Genomic DNA, 17,258 nt, shown 5'->3' with positions numbered 1-17,258 from the left:
TCTAAAAAAAACACCCGTTATATGTTCAAAGTTTGTACAATGGATTTTATGTGATAACGTATATTTTCAGATAGAGCAAGATTATAAAATAACCTAGTATCTAGACTCATAATATAGATTTTGGACATTTTTTGGCCACTTGAATACTGTAAAACCATTGAAGTACATAAGTAAGTTATCAGTATCCCTAGACTCAAGTTCTGCCATCATATCTATTATCCAATTCATGTGATGCGATACATTGGTGTAAACAGCTGGCGTATTAACGTGGCATATTTGGGATCCATAGCTGACCAGCCCGTACTGGAAAGTCAGGGCCTTATTGCCATATTGCAATTCGTAGCTCAAGGGGCCACCAGAATCCCCTTGACAAGTGTTACTGGTTTGACTGCCAGCACATATCTGCGATTGATCAGCTTGTTTCTGGTACTTTTTGTTACAATATAAAACATTCATGTAATACACAGTGGTTTTTAGCAGGATCCGGCTCGATTGACCATGTTCTGTCCCACCCCAGCCGATAGCATTGTAGGTTGGAGTGTCTTCCAGTTGCTCATTGACAAGGAGACAAATCGGCCTCACATAATCTGTTGATAATACTTGAAGTTTTAGTGAACCACGTAGGATTAGCCCTCCAATTACCTGAGTACTCCACAGCTTGGGACATTCGAAGCAACGCTATATCATTCTTGTGGGTGGTTTTATTAAATTCCTTGTGAATTTTTTTTATATCCGCACTAATGTTGTAGAACCTTGGTATACAGTGATCATTAACGCAGTACGGCTGGGGATCTAGCGTTTGGTATTCACCCAAGCGCACAAAGTAGGTTTCTTCAAGGAGTACACAGTGCGCTGCTGTCAGGACGAGTCCTTAAAAAAAAATCCAAAATTAACAAAGGTTACTTATTACTCAGCGTATTGTATTTCAGTAAAGTACATACGCGAAGTAATGAGAGAGCCGCCGCATGGCTTGCTGGACATAACCAACACCATCCATGGATTCTGGTGTATATTTGTTCTGCTGCCTCCAATAATGTTCCAGTCGTATGGATCATCCGACGATGTTCCACAGTTTTCATCCAGTAAACGCGCCACTACGTTGTTGTTGCTACCCATAAATAGGCAAACTAATGCCGCGATTGTCGCCTTGAGCACTGACATATTTTTGGGTTCTTCGTATTTTTCGGGTTATCAGTTCAGTTAAAGCATTCTATGTTGTCAGTAAGTACTAACGATTTCCGAGTATTGCTTAAGGATTTGTTTTTTATGTGCGTGAGGGCAAAAGTGTATCGCGCTCGATAAATTGGTATCAGACGTCTGCATGAATACATTCAAAGCAGCATTTGGTACTCTTTCTCAAAGTTCTGACTGACTGAGTGAGACATTGAGTAAAACGGATTTGGCAAATGTGGTAAGGGCATGAGTAAAAAATTTACTATAACCGAACGGCGAGGCAATGCACGAATGAGTAGTACCAATTTGGTATATATCAATAAAGTTTCTCTCAAATTTGAATACTTGTTGCTCACAAAAAAAAAAAATTAATTAAAAAATTTAACACTCAAGTGGATTCGTTTAATTTTATTTATTTAAACCAGAAAATAGAACTGCTAGCTTTCGTGGTCATCTAAGATCTAAATGCTAGCTGACGAACTGAAAAAACCGCGTTTCGATTTGAGTTGGTTTTGCACTGCAACATGTTGCGACCGGTTCGATTCGAGCAACGAGCGAAACGGGCCAATCGGTAAATACGGTTAAAACGGTTTGACGGAAGCTATATAAGGAACCCGCAACAGCCACTCTGTAAATTTGAAGATAGATTTCAACACCCGCTGTCCGTGTGTCATTCTCCAGCCGAAAACATCAACAAATTGCATAAAATTGGATAGAATACTGCGTTTGCGTATATTCGGTAAAACGCCGGGCATCTTACGAAATAGTTGAAATATTATGATATTCTAAAATCATTACAAAGTGCAATTTAGCGGCAATCGCAATTGTTTATATTGTACACAATACAACAGGCGGAGCTGCTCGGCCAACAGTGTGTGTGTTTGTGCGTTGGTGTCGGTGTCGGTGTCGGTGCTGGTGCGTGTGTGTGTGTGTTCGCCAAGTTAGTTTCGCACCGGCTTCAGTTTTTTTTTAAGCGCCTCCGCGCGATTGTTCGCGTTATCTGTGTGTTTTTAGCCGCATTTCAATTGGCACGCGAATTGTAGGAAAATCAAAACAGAGATCGGTTCAAAAGTTAAAAAGTAGTGGAAAATTCGTTTGCTAATCGCCGGTCAAAGTCTGGCTTTTTGAGATGGGGCAAGGAGGAGCGTCGGTCACGCTTCACTAGGCACCGCCCACAATCACGACCGCCCCCCCCACCCCCTTCCCCGCCAACGCCTTTCAAAAGCAACGCGAAGTAAACAAACAAATTCGCCGAGATTCGCGTGTTTGTACAGTTGGTGAATATAAGCAAATCGACCGCGCATCGGGATTATCAGCATGTGGATGAGCCTATCGCTGGGAACGTGGAGCAGCAGCTCCCTCTTATCGGCGGTGCTGATCCTCGCCAGCTTGGCATCCGTTGCCACAAGTGCATCGGTCAGCAATGCCGGCTATGTGGATAATGGCAATATGAAAGGTAAGCTCTTTTCCACTTCCACCACACAGTCGAGCTTCTGTAACTCGAACCGCCGCCAACTGGCCAACTGGCAGCCGTGAAGTAAACCGACACGAATATGGTTAAGAATTTTAATGAAACTGAAATGTGGCACAATTTTTACTGACTAAAGTGAGCCTCTGAGATCTTCAGTTTTCATATACATAAGTTGGTAATATTCAGCGATACAAATGCAATGCAGATCAAATACAATGGAGAGTCGAAAGTGATATATGGCCAAAATGCGATGTAGGCCAGATGGACTGTATATTCGTAAGCGGAACAACAACTGCGCCTATTTCCACGTATCAGCATGAGACACTCGTATTTGTTGGTGCGATAGCAATGCAGCAGATACAGATACAGATACAGATACCGATGAAAAAATAGCAAGGTGCTGGCAAGGCTGGGCTATGAGACCCTTCTGAGATCATTCATGGGTGCGGTACAAAGGGGGTCCCTTTTGGGACCAAGATTGATAAAAGGGATTCGATTCATTCATTCAGCAGGGGCAGAACGAGGAGAGCAGAGGAAGTGAGTGCTATCTGTATCTCTCGATCCCTTCTTCGCTTATCGTGCATCTGTTCAGATTGAGAAGCAGCCTCAGCTTCTTTCTTCGGTTATATGGTTGGTTATATGGCTATATGGGCATAGAGAAGAACAACAGGTTTCCCGTGAGCAGTGATTTCCCATGAGCAGTGCAAACACACACACACACACAAGCACAGACCATTATGGACCTTTTCTACCTGTTGGTTACCTGTGTGGGTACTACCAGGTAGAGCCCATTAAGCATCTCGAAATATGAATGAAGTACAGATACAGATGCAGATACAGATACATCGGGCAGACACAGACACAGATACAGATACAGATACAGATACAGAGATACAGATGGAAACGCAGACTCGGATTGCCTCGTTAAAAAGGACAACAACTTTTGGCGATGCAGCGGCGTTTATTCAAATTACCAGCTCAGTTCTATTGCTGGCCGCCTCGAGTGCTTGCAAAAACCAGTTTCGGCTCTTTACGTCTTTCCTGCAAACAAAAAAAAAGTGAGTGAAGTGAGTAGAAGTAAAACCAAAAAAGCAAAAAAACAGAAAAAACAAACCCACATGCATGTCTCTCCCCTCTGCGACCGACTTACGGCTGGTTTTGCTGGGTTTTTGTTTGGTTTTTGCCCAGACTTCCTACCACCTGCGCCCCCCGCTCGCCCCCCTCTCGCTATCCGCCGCTTTTCGCCAACTCTGTACGCATCTGAACCGTGAGATTTTATTTCATGCAAAAAAGCCAACACAAGAGCCACAGAGCAGAGCAAAAAGTAGAAGTACTCGGTTGCGCATGCGCAACACAGAGCGAGATGGCGAATCCGAAGGGTGAAGGAGAGTGGAAGAGAGGAGTCGAGCTGTGCAGGTGTTTTGCGCTTGCAACAAGGAAACCAGCTTCTAAATTATAAGTTCGGCTCGCTGCAGTTGCAGCCTGGTTTTCGGTGGTTATAACTGATAGCCGAGTCGAGTCGGTGGCATTTAATGGCTTACTAAAAGGGTTCAGAGGTTGAGGTTCAGGTTTGAAGTGCAATTTCAACTGGGAGTAATGATATAGAGCAAAAAGTACTTCATATTTAAGGTAGTTAAACCTAGAGTTGAAAAATGTTACAATGACATTTTAAGGGAATTTATTTGAGACTTATTTTTACAGTGCTTGTTGCACTTTGCCAACTGGTTCGCTCCTTTGGGAATGGTGTCGTGTAAAATGCGAGTGAACTGGCAATGCATTCATACAAATAACGAGACATTCGGCCTATAAACTTGAACTTACTCGTATTATGCCCACGATACGATAATGGGACGTGACCGTGAATGCGGTTTGCTTTAAATTTGACGATTACCTTTCACGTTAAGGTGAAGTGGAGATTATTTTTGGAACAGCGAAAAGCACCTTTCGCATGTGTATGAATCACTGCTGCTTATCGGTTGATAAGGCAGTAAAAGACGAAAATAATTATAAGCAACTACACACAGCTGGGTTTATAATGAAATGAGCTCTTCCACCTTGCGACTGAGATACTGAGAGCATTAGTATCCTGTTTCGGGACTTCGCTTCCAGCGAAACAGGAACCGGCTAAGTGGCCAGTCGAGGATCGCGACATTTCCCATTGTCAAGGCGACCGAAGTCGAGTCGAGTGTCTGGCCCTTAAATAAAAAACATATTTTCGTCATATTTTTGAGAGACCATCAGAACCTAAGAGCCGGCTGGCAGGTAAGGAGAAGGAGAAGGAGACAGAGAAGCAGCTCGCCCACGTCTCAGGTTCGTACTTTGCTTTCTCCATGCGGAGCAGAGTATCCGATTTCATAAAGGACATGGCACATTTCGTTTGAGCTCCGTCCACGGCGGATGCACAGCCAGGAAAGTTCCCATGTCCTTTTAGCTGGAAAATGGAAAACCACTTGAGCTGCATGCGCCAGCCTCATGTCTGTGATTATGAAGAGTCCACTTGAGAGCCACCAGCATTTCTCGATTCTCACCCCTCACCCCTCGCTTCTCGCTTCTCCCACTCAATTGCATTCTATCTCTTGAGCATGCTACTGTTACTGCATCTTCAAGATACATTTCTGCCCTTTGTTTTTTGTTTTTGGGGAACGACGCTCCTCTGCACTTCGATTCTCACGTATGTGCATGGCCAGCAGGGAAGTTGGCGGGGGGGGAGGGGCAAAGAGGCCTGTAATCATAAATAATAATCAATTTCCTGTGCCCAAAATGTTTCCCATCGCTCCGCAAGTTTTCCATTTCCATATCCATTTTCCAGCTGGCGAGCGTATGCAACTGCAAGTTTTTCCTTGCTGCTGGGAAAATGAGAATGAAAATAAAATCTGACAGCAGAATGCGAGGTGAGGGGGCCAATCAGCCGATTGTTTAAAATGTATTTATTGTTTGCCGTCTTTCCCCCTTCCCCCTTTGGTCCGTTTGTTTGATTTGTCGAGCATTTGTGCACATTTGTTTCCCCCATTTGCATGTGTGCCCACCTCCCACTCCACCACCCATCCCCCCAAAATGGAGGCTGCCAATGGGGGCGTCCATCGCCGCGATTCCGAGTGAATCCGCTGCTTCGGCTCGCTGCCTCGTTCTGTGGCCGCCGCTCGGCTGCCGGAGGTTAAGTGTTGGCCCAATCAACGGCTGCCCCATTTGCTGCCCATGACGCATGCGTGCTCCTCGTGGTGCCCCACACTGCCAGCTGCTGGAAAGCCCTAAAGTTATGGCACTACTTTTACTTCTATCATGTAAAAGGTTGCTTTTCGCACTTTCCAAGTCTTCTTACATTTACTACAATTGTGTTAAATTCAACAAGCTGTTTTTACATTTTATAAACAAATAATCAGCAGATTGCTTGATATATGTACTCATTCTTAGATATTACTTTACCACATACAATGCAAATGAATACACAAATCTCATTCATTAGCCTTGTTGCCATTAAAAATACATCTTAATACAGGGTATTCCCCGCTTCTCTTCGCGCTATTTGGCTTTGAATTTATTGTTTTCACAGGGCATGCAGTGCAGCCTGCGTCTTCCCCAAAATTTGTATCTTTTTCCCTTTTGCTGGCAACATCTCTGTGTTTTCTGTGTGTTTTGTTTATGACTTGGCCAAAAATAAAGAAAGAAGCAGATTGCGCCAGCTGTTGCGATGGCTTGGATGCGATGACTAGATGGCTTGATGGCTTGGGATGAGGATGAGAATGAGGATGAGTTGGGGCGATCGCCTTACCCTTTAGCTGCCACATTGTGCGGATCGAGAGATACTGCAATTAGTGAAGGGGGCACTTGCAACATCACCGAGTGTGGGTGGTGCTGCGGAGGGACGGGGCGGGGCATGCACCATATGTCACTATGGTAAGCTGAGCCTTCGCATCGGATTACCACTTAGCCATAGCTGCTCCCCCGATACCCCATACCCTTGGTTTATATATGTATGCTTTTTCTTGAGCTGCTTCCATAAACATAAATCCAAGCCGGACGAGCTGTTGTTTTTCTTCTTGGCTTGTTTGTTGTTCTCCTCCGCCTTTATGCTGCCGAAGGTTCTGGGCCGGAAAACGCCAAAGAGCATAATAAGTTCAGATGCAGAATCAGAATCGGAATCGGAATCGCATTCTGGAGGCACAGTGCGCGGCATGAATGTAAGGTCAACGGCGTTGACAGTGATCTTGCATAATTGCAGGGCCACGGAAAAGGTATGGCCCCGCCCCGGCTTAAGGTTAAGTTTCCTACGCCCCTCGCTCTTTTTGTCTTTTTGTCTTTCGATTTTTTTATTTTTGTGCCCGAGAGGGAGAGTTAACCCCTTGATGGCCGAGGGGTCAGCAGCGGACGCATGTGAATCATTGACAGTTTTTATGAAGCGCCGCATGCATCACTCAACGACATCTCAAGAAGCGCCCGCTGTCGCCTCATGTCTCTCAGTAGAACGCGATGGGTGTGATGAATTCCATGTTGCTAGTCGAGCACTGGGAGAAATCAGAGCATGGTTTTTAGCTTTGGAAAAGATACGCACTTAAAGCTAGTTTGGAAACATTTCAAATGAAACTGAGTGAAGTAAGTGCATAAAACTAGCTACCCAAGTTGGATAACCCCCCTATTTACACAATTATTCAATGGCTTACAAGTAATCATAAGAATTCTTTGCAGTGCAATTGTATAGGTCTTCGTGAGGGAACCGCACCCCACTGGCTGCTGGCTCTCAAAATCATTTCAAATTCAATAGAGGCAACTGCCAGCCGGGAAATATTAAAGTCAAACGATGACGAAAGTTTTTATATATCGCAGAGTCGAGATCTCTCGGAAAAAGCATTGGAAAAATTGGAATGTTTATGCCGAGCCGAAGTCGAAAGCGTTTGCGTTAATTAAAAACAATTAAAGTGGCAACGTTTGTGGGGTGCCGGGGCTGGCAGGGGGGGTTGGCCAGCATCGGGGTCGCCAGTAATGCTGAATTGGAATGGTAACTATATACATATATGTACATATATTTTATATAACACGCACACCACCGATCCGCAGATCAAGCCGAAATATAAAGGTTTGAGCGGCAAATGTGGGTCGGGTTGGGGGGTTGGGAGTGGACTTTGTGGAAGGGCAGCCCCCTTTCCAGCTAGGCCCCCTTTTCAGCCTGACTTTCCACACAAATTGTATAATATTAATTGCGGTTAATTGGGATTAACAGCTGCGCCAAAATGTTTGCCGCTCTTGATGCACTCGGCTCAGTTCACATTGGGGATCAGTTCCCCGGAACGCCGAAAGGGGAAGTTAGCAGCAAAGGGTCGCCACTTTCCTCCTGCACTTAAAAAAAAAGAGTGTGTACTTTTAACAAATAAAGAAGGCCACACACAAACTCAAGATTCAATAAGGATTCCTAACTACCTTTTTTAATTGCTCATAAAACAAATGCGGCAATTAGTCACAATATTTAACAGAAACAACTTGCCATGATTATTAAACTTGTATTTTTTATGACCTTTAAGCGCTAATTTACAGACATAATTACTTGCAAGTGGCCAACTACTTTGGGTAATTGCCAAGTTGCATTGGCTTGGCACAATAACCATTAAAGAATTTCGGAAGTAAACTAGATTTTTATGATGGGCGTTTGCTAACGGAAATGGCGGCAGGCCTGGCTCCAAAATGATTTATTTCCGAACGGGTTTCACATCTCCTCCAGTTCTAGCCACACTTCGTCACATACATATGTAGGTATGGATGTATGGAGCCGGTTCCCATTTCCTGGCTGCTGATGAACGTGATGACAAGTCTTTCAGAATGGGATGTCCCATCCGCGGATGGCCACTTTGTCCCCCAGCTCACAGCTTTCTGTTCTCTGCTCACAGATCGCAATGCTCCCAGTTTTGAATCCGCCCAATAAACCGCCCCATCCGGCGCTGGCCATCCGGTGTGGATCGACTGGTTTCTGCTGCCCATTTACCATTTGTTGGCTGCCAGGATTGCCGACTAGCCACTAGCCACCAGCCAGCAGCCAGCAGCCATAAATGTGTGGTGGAAAATCAGTAAAGAAAATCGTTATGCTCCGCATCCGAAGCGATTTTCCTGCCTGGAATTTCCGCTCTTGTTGGCGGCGCGCTAATTACGCCGATGAATGGAATGAATGGCGATGGCGATGGGATGGCGACACACCATTTGGGCCCTCTCAGTAGTACCTATACCTGTTTGGGCCAACGCCATCAGATTGGACGTGGCCGCGTGCATGTGTGTGCAACACATGTGGCAAGTAATTGTTTTGGCCGCGCCAGAATGTTGCAGCGGAAGTAATTTGAGGCTGATGCTGATGATGATGCTGCACGCCGCCTAGTCTTCTGTCGCCTGGGGTTAATAGGGGCACTCGGGGGTTAATGGCTATCCTATGCACTTGCACTCCGACTTCTTGGGGAGTGTGGAAACATCACTAGTGTTCTACGAAATCATTTGAAACTCGCCGAACCCAAAAAGTGGCCACACTGAAAAGAACGATTATCTACAAGCTGATATCAGCAGATTAGGCGAGCCAGTAAAATGTACATCACATTATTGGGGGCACTAAAGTTCTTAATGAGATTATGTGTTTTCATTGTTCTGCTGGCTAGCTTACCTAGTATTTCTTACAGTGCTGAGATTTTTACATGTCCACAGCCAAGCCCCTTGTGCATACAAAATGAAGTGGCAGTGAAGAAATGCTCGGAGCGAAAGAGACGGCTAGCGAGGAGCAGAGTGAGACGGAGGAGATAAGGCCAAGCCATTCAAATTTAAAACTGCATTTTCAATTTTCCAAAATGCGCTCCCCTTCCCCTCTTCCCTTCTCTACACTGCTCTCATCTTTTTTGTCTCCCAAGCATGTGAGAAATGATGGGATCTGGGGTCATGTCCATGGCCAAGTGGCATTTCAAAAGATATTCAAATGGCTCCGGCTCTTGGGAAAGCGATTAGTGTGTCAGATTATGAGCAGCACTCCCCCAGCCAGAATATTCATATTCATATTCATATTCCTATAAGTATTCCCAATTGAAAGCCACTCTTCGACTTTACATGTCACAATGAACGCAGAAACATGAACCAAATAACAATCATTGGCAAATGCACAAAGTCCGATTGTGAAGGGAGTGGGCTACAGACAACATGAATTTTACCTCGGATCGGATCGGATCGGATCGGTATTGAACGTATATATATATGTATATGTACATAAATAGTAGCTTATGCGCCAGGCAGCCAATGCTCGGCTCAATAAAAATACAATTGACAAATTGTCATGGCGATCACGTAGCAACAACAGCAAGACAACGTGTTCCCCGAAGATTTACCATTGGGGTAGAAGTGGGATCCCTGTACCAGAACTATGCCATACTATGGATTCTATACCATAGCATTCTATACCATGGCATACCATACAATGCCGTATCTCTTCCCTGCTCACCTCTGGCGACCTTTGGATTCTAGTTGTTGACTTGTGCTGATTGCAGCACTAAAATCACCTCGACAACTACATCGTGTACACATGTAGGCACTTCATCATAACCCAGAAAAAGGCCCAGCGCAGCAGCAGTGTCTTTGGAAAAATACAAAATACAATATACGAAGTACGAAATACACAATACAAAATACAAAAACATTTTCAATACGATTCCAGATCTTTTTGTAAGGCTCAGCACGTTTGGAATATTTTTTTGAAAAGTCAGCAGTCGCCGTATCAGTATCAGTACAGAACCCGACGCCATTATGGTTATAATATTCATTTGTATATATGCTCGTAATGCTTGCTGTTTTTCACTTGAACTATGGGGCATTCATTTTCACATTATGTGGCGAAAAAAGGGGCAACCAAATACCAAAAATAAAAAGGGAAAAAAGAAGTATAAAAAACTGATTAACAAACTGTGTTAAGCACCGCAGATCGAGCCGAATTCGGTGCTGAATTGAATTTTGATGAACACCCGCTGACAGGGAGACCTTTTTTCAGGGCTTGGTCTTCGTCTTTGTCTGGGTATGGGTCTCTTTTTTGGGCTCAGAGCCTCCAGAAAGCCCAGAAAAGACCGAAAACCCAGCGAAACGCAGAAGGCCCAGAAGAGCCAGAAAACCGGCTGTGCGATGGATCACAGCTTCGCCGTCTTGGGCTCCGGAAGTAATTAATGCTTTAGTTTATTTCATTTTTTTCACCTCATCCCGGCGCGGCTTTTGTTTGCCACATAAAAACAGAATCTATGCCCCAAACTGAACGGCTCGATGGCGAGTGGAGTTTGCAGTTGGAGTTTGTAGTTGGAGTTTGAGTTTGTAGTTAGTGTTTGAAGTGCCAGTTGGAAACTTTCACCAGCTAGCTGGCAAGCAAAGCCGGTGCAGATGTAGTTGGCTTTTTGCACTCTTTGACCGAATTGTCAGCTGGAAATGATGTGAATTTTCCAAGTTGCCCAATAAGGCGGGGGCCACTCGAGGCCCCAATATGGCGCTGCTGCAGCGACATAATTGTGATCAATTGCCAAGTGGCATCCTACTGACCAAAGCGAGCGAGTTGATCACTCCATTCCTGGCCACAGCCTGGCAGCTTCTGCTTGGCTGCCACTCAGTGTTTACCCTTTGTCTTCGCTTTAATTAAAGCGACCAGGAGCTCGGGATCCGAGCATCACTGCATCACAGCATCACAGCATCACAGCATCTCAGCAATGCCTTGTTTGCCAACTTGAGTTGCCATGCCGCAATCGGGCATCTGCATCGCGTCCAGTTGCTCCTCCTCCTCCTCCTGCAGATCCGAGGCCAACTATTCCTCCTCCGCCAGCTGCCACGGGCTCAGTCTGCGGAGTTAACGATCCGCACATGGTTTGATTGATATCCCCAGCTCTCTACGCCTAGAACAAAAGTCTATTTCATAAGCTCCATATACAAAAAAATTGCATGAACAAAATGCAGATTAAAAAGGTTCAGAAATAATCAGAAATTAAAAATCCTTGATAGCTGTAACTGAAATCAATCAAAGTTCAACTTCCCAATAACTTTGAGCAATATCTTCCGGATGTGCCTTGTTCTAGGCCAGCATTTTCGCTCAGTGCACATGTGCTAGAGCAGAAGCCCCCGGCAGAAGTCACTGGGCCGTGGCCAAGCCCGGTGGTCACCCAGTTGGACATGGAGTTGGAGTTGGAGTTGGAGTCAGAGGCGTCTGGTATCGGTGGATGGATCGGTCATGGCGCAAGCTCATTTTTTCCATTTTTCCACAGCTCCCTTGCTCTTTTTTCTGTTCATTCTGTTCATTAATTGCCAACATTTCATATTTTATTTCAGCTTTAGTGCTCGTGTGTGTCTCTCGCTCTTTTCCCATCTTTCCATCTTTTCATTTTTCCATTTGTTTTTCAATTACTTTTTTGCTGTCGGCCGCGCCGCAGTGTGTATTTAATATATATATTGTTTGGCTTATTATTTATTTTCATTCGCTGGAATCGAGCAGGCTTGTTGTCGCCAGCGTTGTTCGTTCGGTTGTCGTCCTCGATTCTGCTGCTTCTGCTGCTGTTTCTGTACTTTTTGTTATTACACCACTGGAATTCCGCTTGCACAGCTCAGCTCAAATCAGCTCAGCTCGGTGTCGGACTTGCTGCTCCCCAAAACAGTGGAGCTCAGCGTTCCAGCGCCTCGATGGGGACTTTTATTGAATTCCGCGGCTATCTGCAATAGCTTTTGACATGACCCACGCCCCACAAACAGATAGTAGCTGGTCGCAGCAGTCAGATTCGTGATAAGGCAGATTACGGACTTTGTTCACCAATGCGGATCGTGGTAGTTGATGGCTAGAGATGACCCAAGGTGATCCGCACCCATCTAGTCGCTCCACCCGACAACCATTCAATTGCGTAAGCCAACTGATACGCTCACATATCTGCCTCTATGTGGAGCATAACTATATAGCCACGCATTGGTGACAACAGTGCAAAGTGCAAATGAACAGTTGTCAGTCTGCCAATTTGATTGAGCCTCAATATGCCCAGCATCCGCTTACGAACGAGCTATAGATTTACATATAGCATTTTTATGACCCATCAAATCATGTGAAGCCACGATTTGGAGAATCTGCAGTTAGCACTTAATTAACATGCGGCCCCTTTGACTCCGCTTCGAATTCAAATTGGAATTCGGGCTCGGATGATTTATAATGTGAGAAGATGCCCCCCCATTCTAAAGTCTCTGAAGTCTCACTGAAGTTCACTGTGGGTCAACCTTTTGTTTCCTCCGCCGTCAGGTGGGCATTTGCATATGAGAGCGATTGCTGGTTTGCTGCTGCGAAGCGGATGCCGAAATTGTGGGAATTCGGAAAGCGTTTAGAGCACAATCGAATTGCCGAGATGGAGATACGGTTCTCAAAAGACTGAGATTATAATTTGAAAACAATCTTGCAAATGGAATTAGTATTGGGGAAGAAGATGGCTCAATGGAGAAGAGATATATTTCGAGCTATCAGCGAGTAACACGTTAAAAAGCTTTGCTTTGTTTCTCTAAACAAATTTGATTTAAATGAGTTATAGCATTACTTTCTCCTTAAATTTCTTGAACGCTTTTCTCCTACTATTCCCTAGTCGTAATACCCCCTTTGCTCCAGTTTCTTACCTGGAAACAGTGTTTTTATTGCCTCCACAATTGGATTCCAAGAAATTATGAAATTTCAATTGACTGACTCACTGCGGCAGCAAGCGATCTCGTTTCGCTTTGAAATTCATTTGTCAAACTGTGGCATTGACCTTTCCATCAGTAGTTCTCGTTCTGGTGAGCAAAAGCAAAACAAATTGGCACAAATCGCAAAAACCAAAGTGCTGCTAACCCACAATTAGCATCTGGAACTGGGATCCCGAGCGCAGATGTCAAGATGTGCCACAATTTATACTTGACATTGCCACCGAGATGTGAAACTGTGTTTTTGTGTTTTGGGGCAAATGCAGCGATGATTCTTGCAACAAAAAGTGTGTGTGCGATTGTGAGTGCGAAAAGGGAGTGGAGTGGAGATCAGCTCATCTGGCTGCATCTTTTTTTTCTGGCTGGTTTCAGTGTCGTGAGAACTTTTTCGCGTTTGGGCGCACAGCGTGTGAATTGAAAGTTGGACGGTGGAAGAGGGGGGAGTGGATTGCGGAAACTCTCTGGGAAGCGAAAGTGTTGCAAGTGCTGGGAAAGCCAGCAATCGGCCAACAAGCAACAGGCGGCAGCAACACTTGTCAGCGTTTTGCAATTGCCGTGGGTATCAATCGCATCACTCGATTCTGCACTAGCAAATTGTTCGGCAGAATTATTTTTACAACCTTTTTTACACTTAATCAACTAAAAACAGAGATTGAAGAACATTCAGCTAATCACTATTATTTGTATCTTTGTATCTTTACAGGTGAGTTTGCTGCAGATGTCCAATCTGAGTTTCTATGCACACTTACATACATACATATGCATTCGTGAGCTGACAATTAAAGGTTTGTAAGGCAATTAGGCAGCTGAGCTCGTGACGAAGCTCAGCTCGAATGCATTGAATGAGTGTCCGAAAATAAAAAAGATAGCCAACAATCGGAACGAACAAGAATCCCAAAAGCGAGAATAAAATGCCGAACAATTGGAAATTCATTAAGGCCGCTGTGGCAATCGCCGCAGTATCGTAATCAAATGCAGCATTCAACTTTAAACTGCAACTGCAACGCCGGTTGAGGCAGCGCAGGCAGCGGAACGCCGTGGCACAATTGTTTTGGCCGGGCCAAAACGCTGCTCTCCGTTGTCGTGGCGACGAATCGGGGGATACCAAAGCCAGAGTTATGCATGAGGTGTTTTATGGCAAGAACGACTCGCAGTCGTTGCACAGCAAAATATTATTAATTAGGCTTGATTGTCCATCGTACTGTCCCTATGGTCATTCACTCGCTTTAAATCTATAGAATGTGAGTTTGCTTTACATCTGATGGATGATTCTATAGATCAAAACTTAAATATTGTCTAAACTAAGTCCAAACTTGTAAAATATGGCATTAGAACATAGAAAACATAGCAATGGTATGATTTATGAAAATGAAATGAAAATAGTTATATTTTCCAATTAAAGTTGGTAGTTCGTTTAGCTCAGTGTCCATTTGCTAGTGCAACAGATACCCAGCTGGCAGCCAATTGTTGCACTCGGCGATATTGGACAAAAGGCCACTTCCCACTTTACGAGCACACCCCACCCCCCACCGCACCCCTTTTAGCCCTTAGTTCGGTGGTGGCGACACCGACACGCATGCGCATTGCCCGACAAAAGGGAGTTCGAGTTACCCCGCCCTTTGACCCGCGCGATGGCAGAAAACAGAAAACAGAAAAAACAGCAAGCAAAACAAAGCACAGACCAAAATACCAGGTTGGAAAAACTTAACGCCTGGTTGCCCACATCGGGGGTTCTTTGCCGACCCCCGCACCCCCGCCCACGAATCCCTCGATCCAAGTGAGTGCGCTTGCGCCAACGCCAACGCAGCAGCAAAGTTAGGAAGCTAGGGAGTTGGTGAGTTAGTGAGCTAGGGCCACAGTATGACCTGTGGACGTGCGGCAGTGGCACACGGGGGTTAATGGTGATGGTGTTTCGTACTGGTTTATTCGCTGCGACGACCATTGTGCGACCGCCGCATAACTGGAACTGGAACATCGCTGACGGGCCAGCACAGTGGGCACTCGCAGTGGCGGACACAAGCTGCGGATTTGCACGGCCGGCACACGCGCATTGGCCAGTGATTTCGGTTCGTGATTTTATAATGCGGCGCGAATCGACGGCCACAAGGGCTCACCTTTGTACGCCAAACATGAATAATGCTCATGAATCGATCACTAATCGCAGGGTGCCCTCCGTTTCAAAGGTGTTTCACAACGTGTTCGCTTAGCGGGAAATCATACATACATACGTTTATCTCAGCCTCTTTCAGTTTTATATATTCAAAAAAATCGATCAAATTATCATTTATCAGCAAACACTTTAAGCTTGCGTACTAGTTTTATTATTCTATATATTTTCTAAGATTTTCTTTTTAATATTTTAGTTACAGCTATTTTTACATCCTTTATTTGACACCACAAATGTCAAAAAAGTATATAAAATTGTTGTGCTAATATTTAAAGCATACTTTTGGGAACGCGAACGATTTTTCTTTGTATGTTTTTGTTGCACACTTTTAGGAGGATGGAGGATGGAAATTAAGAAATTCACCAGATGCAGCAAGTGGTTTGAGTCTGGGCTAGATTTGTGGTGAGGAATGTGATATGTCTTACACGTAAGTGTTTGTAATTTACGCTAGGTGTCGCAAGAAATAACTGTGTAAGAGATGTGTAAAATGTAAAAATTACATATTGAGTACCAACAAACGGCAGATGTCGCTGAAAAGGAAGCGGAAAAAAACGATGTTCCCTAAACAGCCGTCAGATGGCGCACTGAATTTTTTTGAAGCACAGTTTGAAAATCATTGACTTTAAATGTAATTAGAATATATTTCTTTATTTGTTGGTTCCTCGCTGTGAAATATGTTGGTATATGAGCTTGGGAAAAGAATGCATTCTCCAAAAGTTAATAGCTATTAACGACCCCAACGATCCAATCGATGTGTTCCATTACATCTGTGAAAACGCTGGGGCTGAGGCAATTCCAGTTGCCAAAGCTGACGATTCCGACCTGAACGAAGAGCACTTGGCCGTTGTGGCGTACCGCGTGGCCCATGGGTCCTCCGGAGTCGCCGCTGCACGCCACTCCGGACTCGTGACTCACGCAGATCTGACCCACTTGGCGGGCGACCCTGTACGTTTCGCTGCACACACTCCACTCCAATCTGGTCACTAGAATGGACTTGAGGATGTTGTTTGCGGATTCAGATGGACTGCGACCCCAGCCAGTGGCCACCAGCCTGTGGCGCCTTTCAAGGCGGCTGCGAAGGGTAGTATTCGTAGTCAGGCATATGGGCTTGATGTGAACTACGAGTACGGAAGTGAGGAGATTTTACATATGTGCCAGCAGTATCTGTGTATCTTGTACCTTGGTACAACACTGACTTTGCCAGTCGGAGTATTCCAATGTCGTGGATCCTATTGAGTTTGGAGTAGTCCCCATGCCTGATGGCCAGGTCTATTTGAAAATCTTCTGCAGGTGGCATGCAAACGGAGCCGCTGCAGTCAACACTAGTTAAGCTATTGAACTCGCCGAGTCGCACAGTCCTGTGAGCAGACTCCATTTTAGCTGACTTCGCAAGGATTTACACAATACCTACAAGTCTTGATCCTCGCTTATGCAATGTGCGGCTGTCAGGATGAATCCTTATGCAAATATGACACGTAAGCTAAAGATTACGTTCGTGTGTTGCATGCTTACGAGGATTTATGAGAGAGCCGCCACATACAAACTTGCCAGAGTTGTGCAAGTAGGCCATCCAAGGACTCTCCGATATGTGCGCCTGATGCTGCTGATTTTGGAGCGCCTCCGGTGACAGATATCCGCAGTTGGGCTCCAGAAATTGTGCACTCGCATGTTGGTGCCACGCAAAAAAGCAACCCAGCAGCAAAATCCAGCACATTGCGTATGAGGCGAGCAGAGCGAACTGAATTCTGAACTGAAACTGAATTA

General features: G+C 45.0%; 3 protein-coding genes across 3 annotated transcripts in view; 1 reads left to right on the top strand and 2 right to left on the bottom strand.

Moving 5' to 3' along the window:
* Positions 1 to 20: 20 nt before the first annotated feature.
* Positions 21 to 1,620, bottom strand: LOC120446895 (serine protease grass). The gene is made up of 3 exons (XM_039628112.1): positions 942 to 1,620; positions 643 to 870; positions 21 to 587 (listed from the first exon to the last, which is right to left on the bottom strand). The coding sequence occupies exons 1-3, from the start codon at positions 1,159 to 1,161 to the stop codon at positions 94 to 96; spliced, it is 942 nt and encodes a 313-aa protein (XP_039484046.1). The 5' UTR covers positions 1,162 to 1,620; the 3' UTR covers positions 21 to 93.
* A 202-nt stretch (positions 1,621 to 1,822) lies between these two features.
* The window catches only part of LOC120446892 (epidermal growth factor receptor), a 40,185-nt gene continuing 24,749 nt past the window's right edge, over positions 1,823 to 17,258 (top strand). Inside the window, exon 1 of the mRNA XM_039628110.1 lies at positions 1,823 to 2,629. Coding sequence (XP_039484044.1) covers positions 2,491 to 2,629 — 139 coding nt within the window. The 5' untranslated portion in view covers positions 1,823 to 2,490. The remainder of the gene's footprint in view (positions 2,630 to 17,258) is intronic.
* On the bottom strand, positions 16,161 to 17,247 carry LOC120446897 (serine protease grass). Its single transcript, XM_039628115.1, has 4 exons — positions 17,007 to 17,247; positions 16,906 to 16,951; positions 16,674 to 16,852; positions 16,161 to 16,612 (listed from the first exon to the last, which is right to left on the bottom strand). The coding sequence occupies exons 1-4, from the start codon at positions 17,206 to 17,208 to the stop codon at positions 16,212 to 16,214; spliced, it is 828 nt and encodes a 275-aa protein (XP_039484049.1). The 5' UTR covers positions 17,209 to 17,247; the 3' UTR covers positions 16,161 to 16,211.

Source organism: Drosophila santomea, chromosome 2R (assembly GCF_016746245.2).
Source record: "Drosophila santomea strain STO CAGO 1482 chromosome 2R, Prin_Dsan_1.1, whole genome shotgun sequence".
Classification (NCBI taxonomy): Eukaryota; Metazoa; Arthropoda; class Insecta; order Diptera; family Drosophilidae; genus Drosophila; species Drosophila santomea.
This window is presented reverse-complemented; position numbering and strand designations above follow the sequence as displayed.

Excerpts from the sequence above, each read along its gene's own strand:
- LOC120446895 (XM_039628112.1), bottom strand. The coding sequence starts at position 1,161 with ATGTCAGTGCTCAAGGCGACAATCGCGGCATTAGTTTGCCTATTTATG. Across the intron at positions 871-941 it reads CGGCTCTCTCATTACTTCGC|GACTCGTCCTGACAGCAGCG; the intron begins GTATGTACTTTA and ends TTTTTTTTTAAG. Across the intron at positions 588-642 it reads CCAAGCTGTGGAGTACTCAG|ATTATGTGAGGCCGATTTGT; the intron begins GTAATTGGAGGG and ends TATTATCAACAG.
- LOC120446897 (XM_039628115.1), bottom strand. The coding sequence starts at position 17,208 with ATGTGCTGGATTTTGCTGCTGGGTTGCTTTTTTGCGTGGCACCAACAT. Across the intron at positions 16,952-17,006 it reads CGGCTCTCTCATAAATCCTC|GATTCATCCTGACAGCCGCA; the intron begins GTAAGCATGCAA and ends TATTTGCATAAG. Across the intron at positions 16,853-16,905 it reads ATAAGCGAGGATCAAGACTT|GACTGTGCGACTCGGCGAGT; the intron begins GTAGGTATTGTG and ends GTCTGCTCACAG.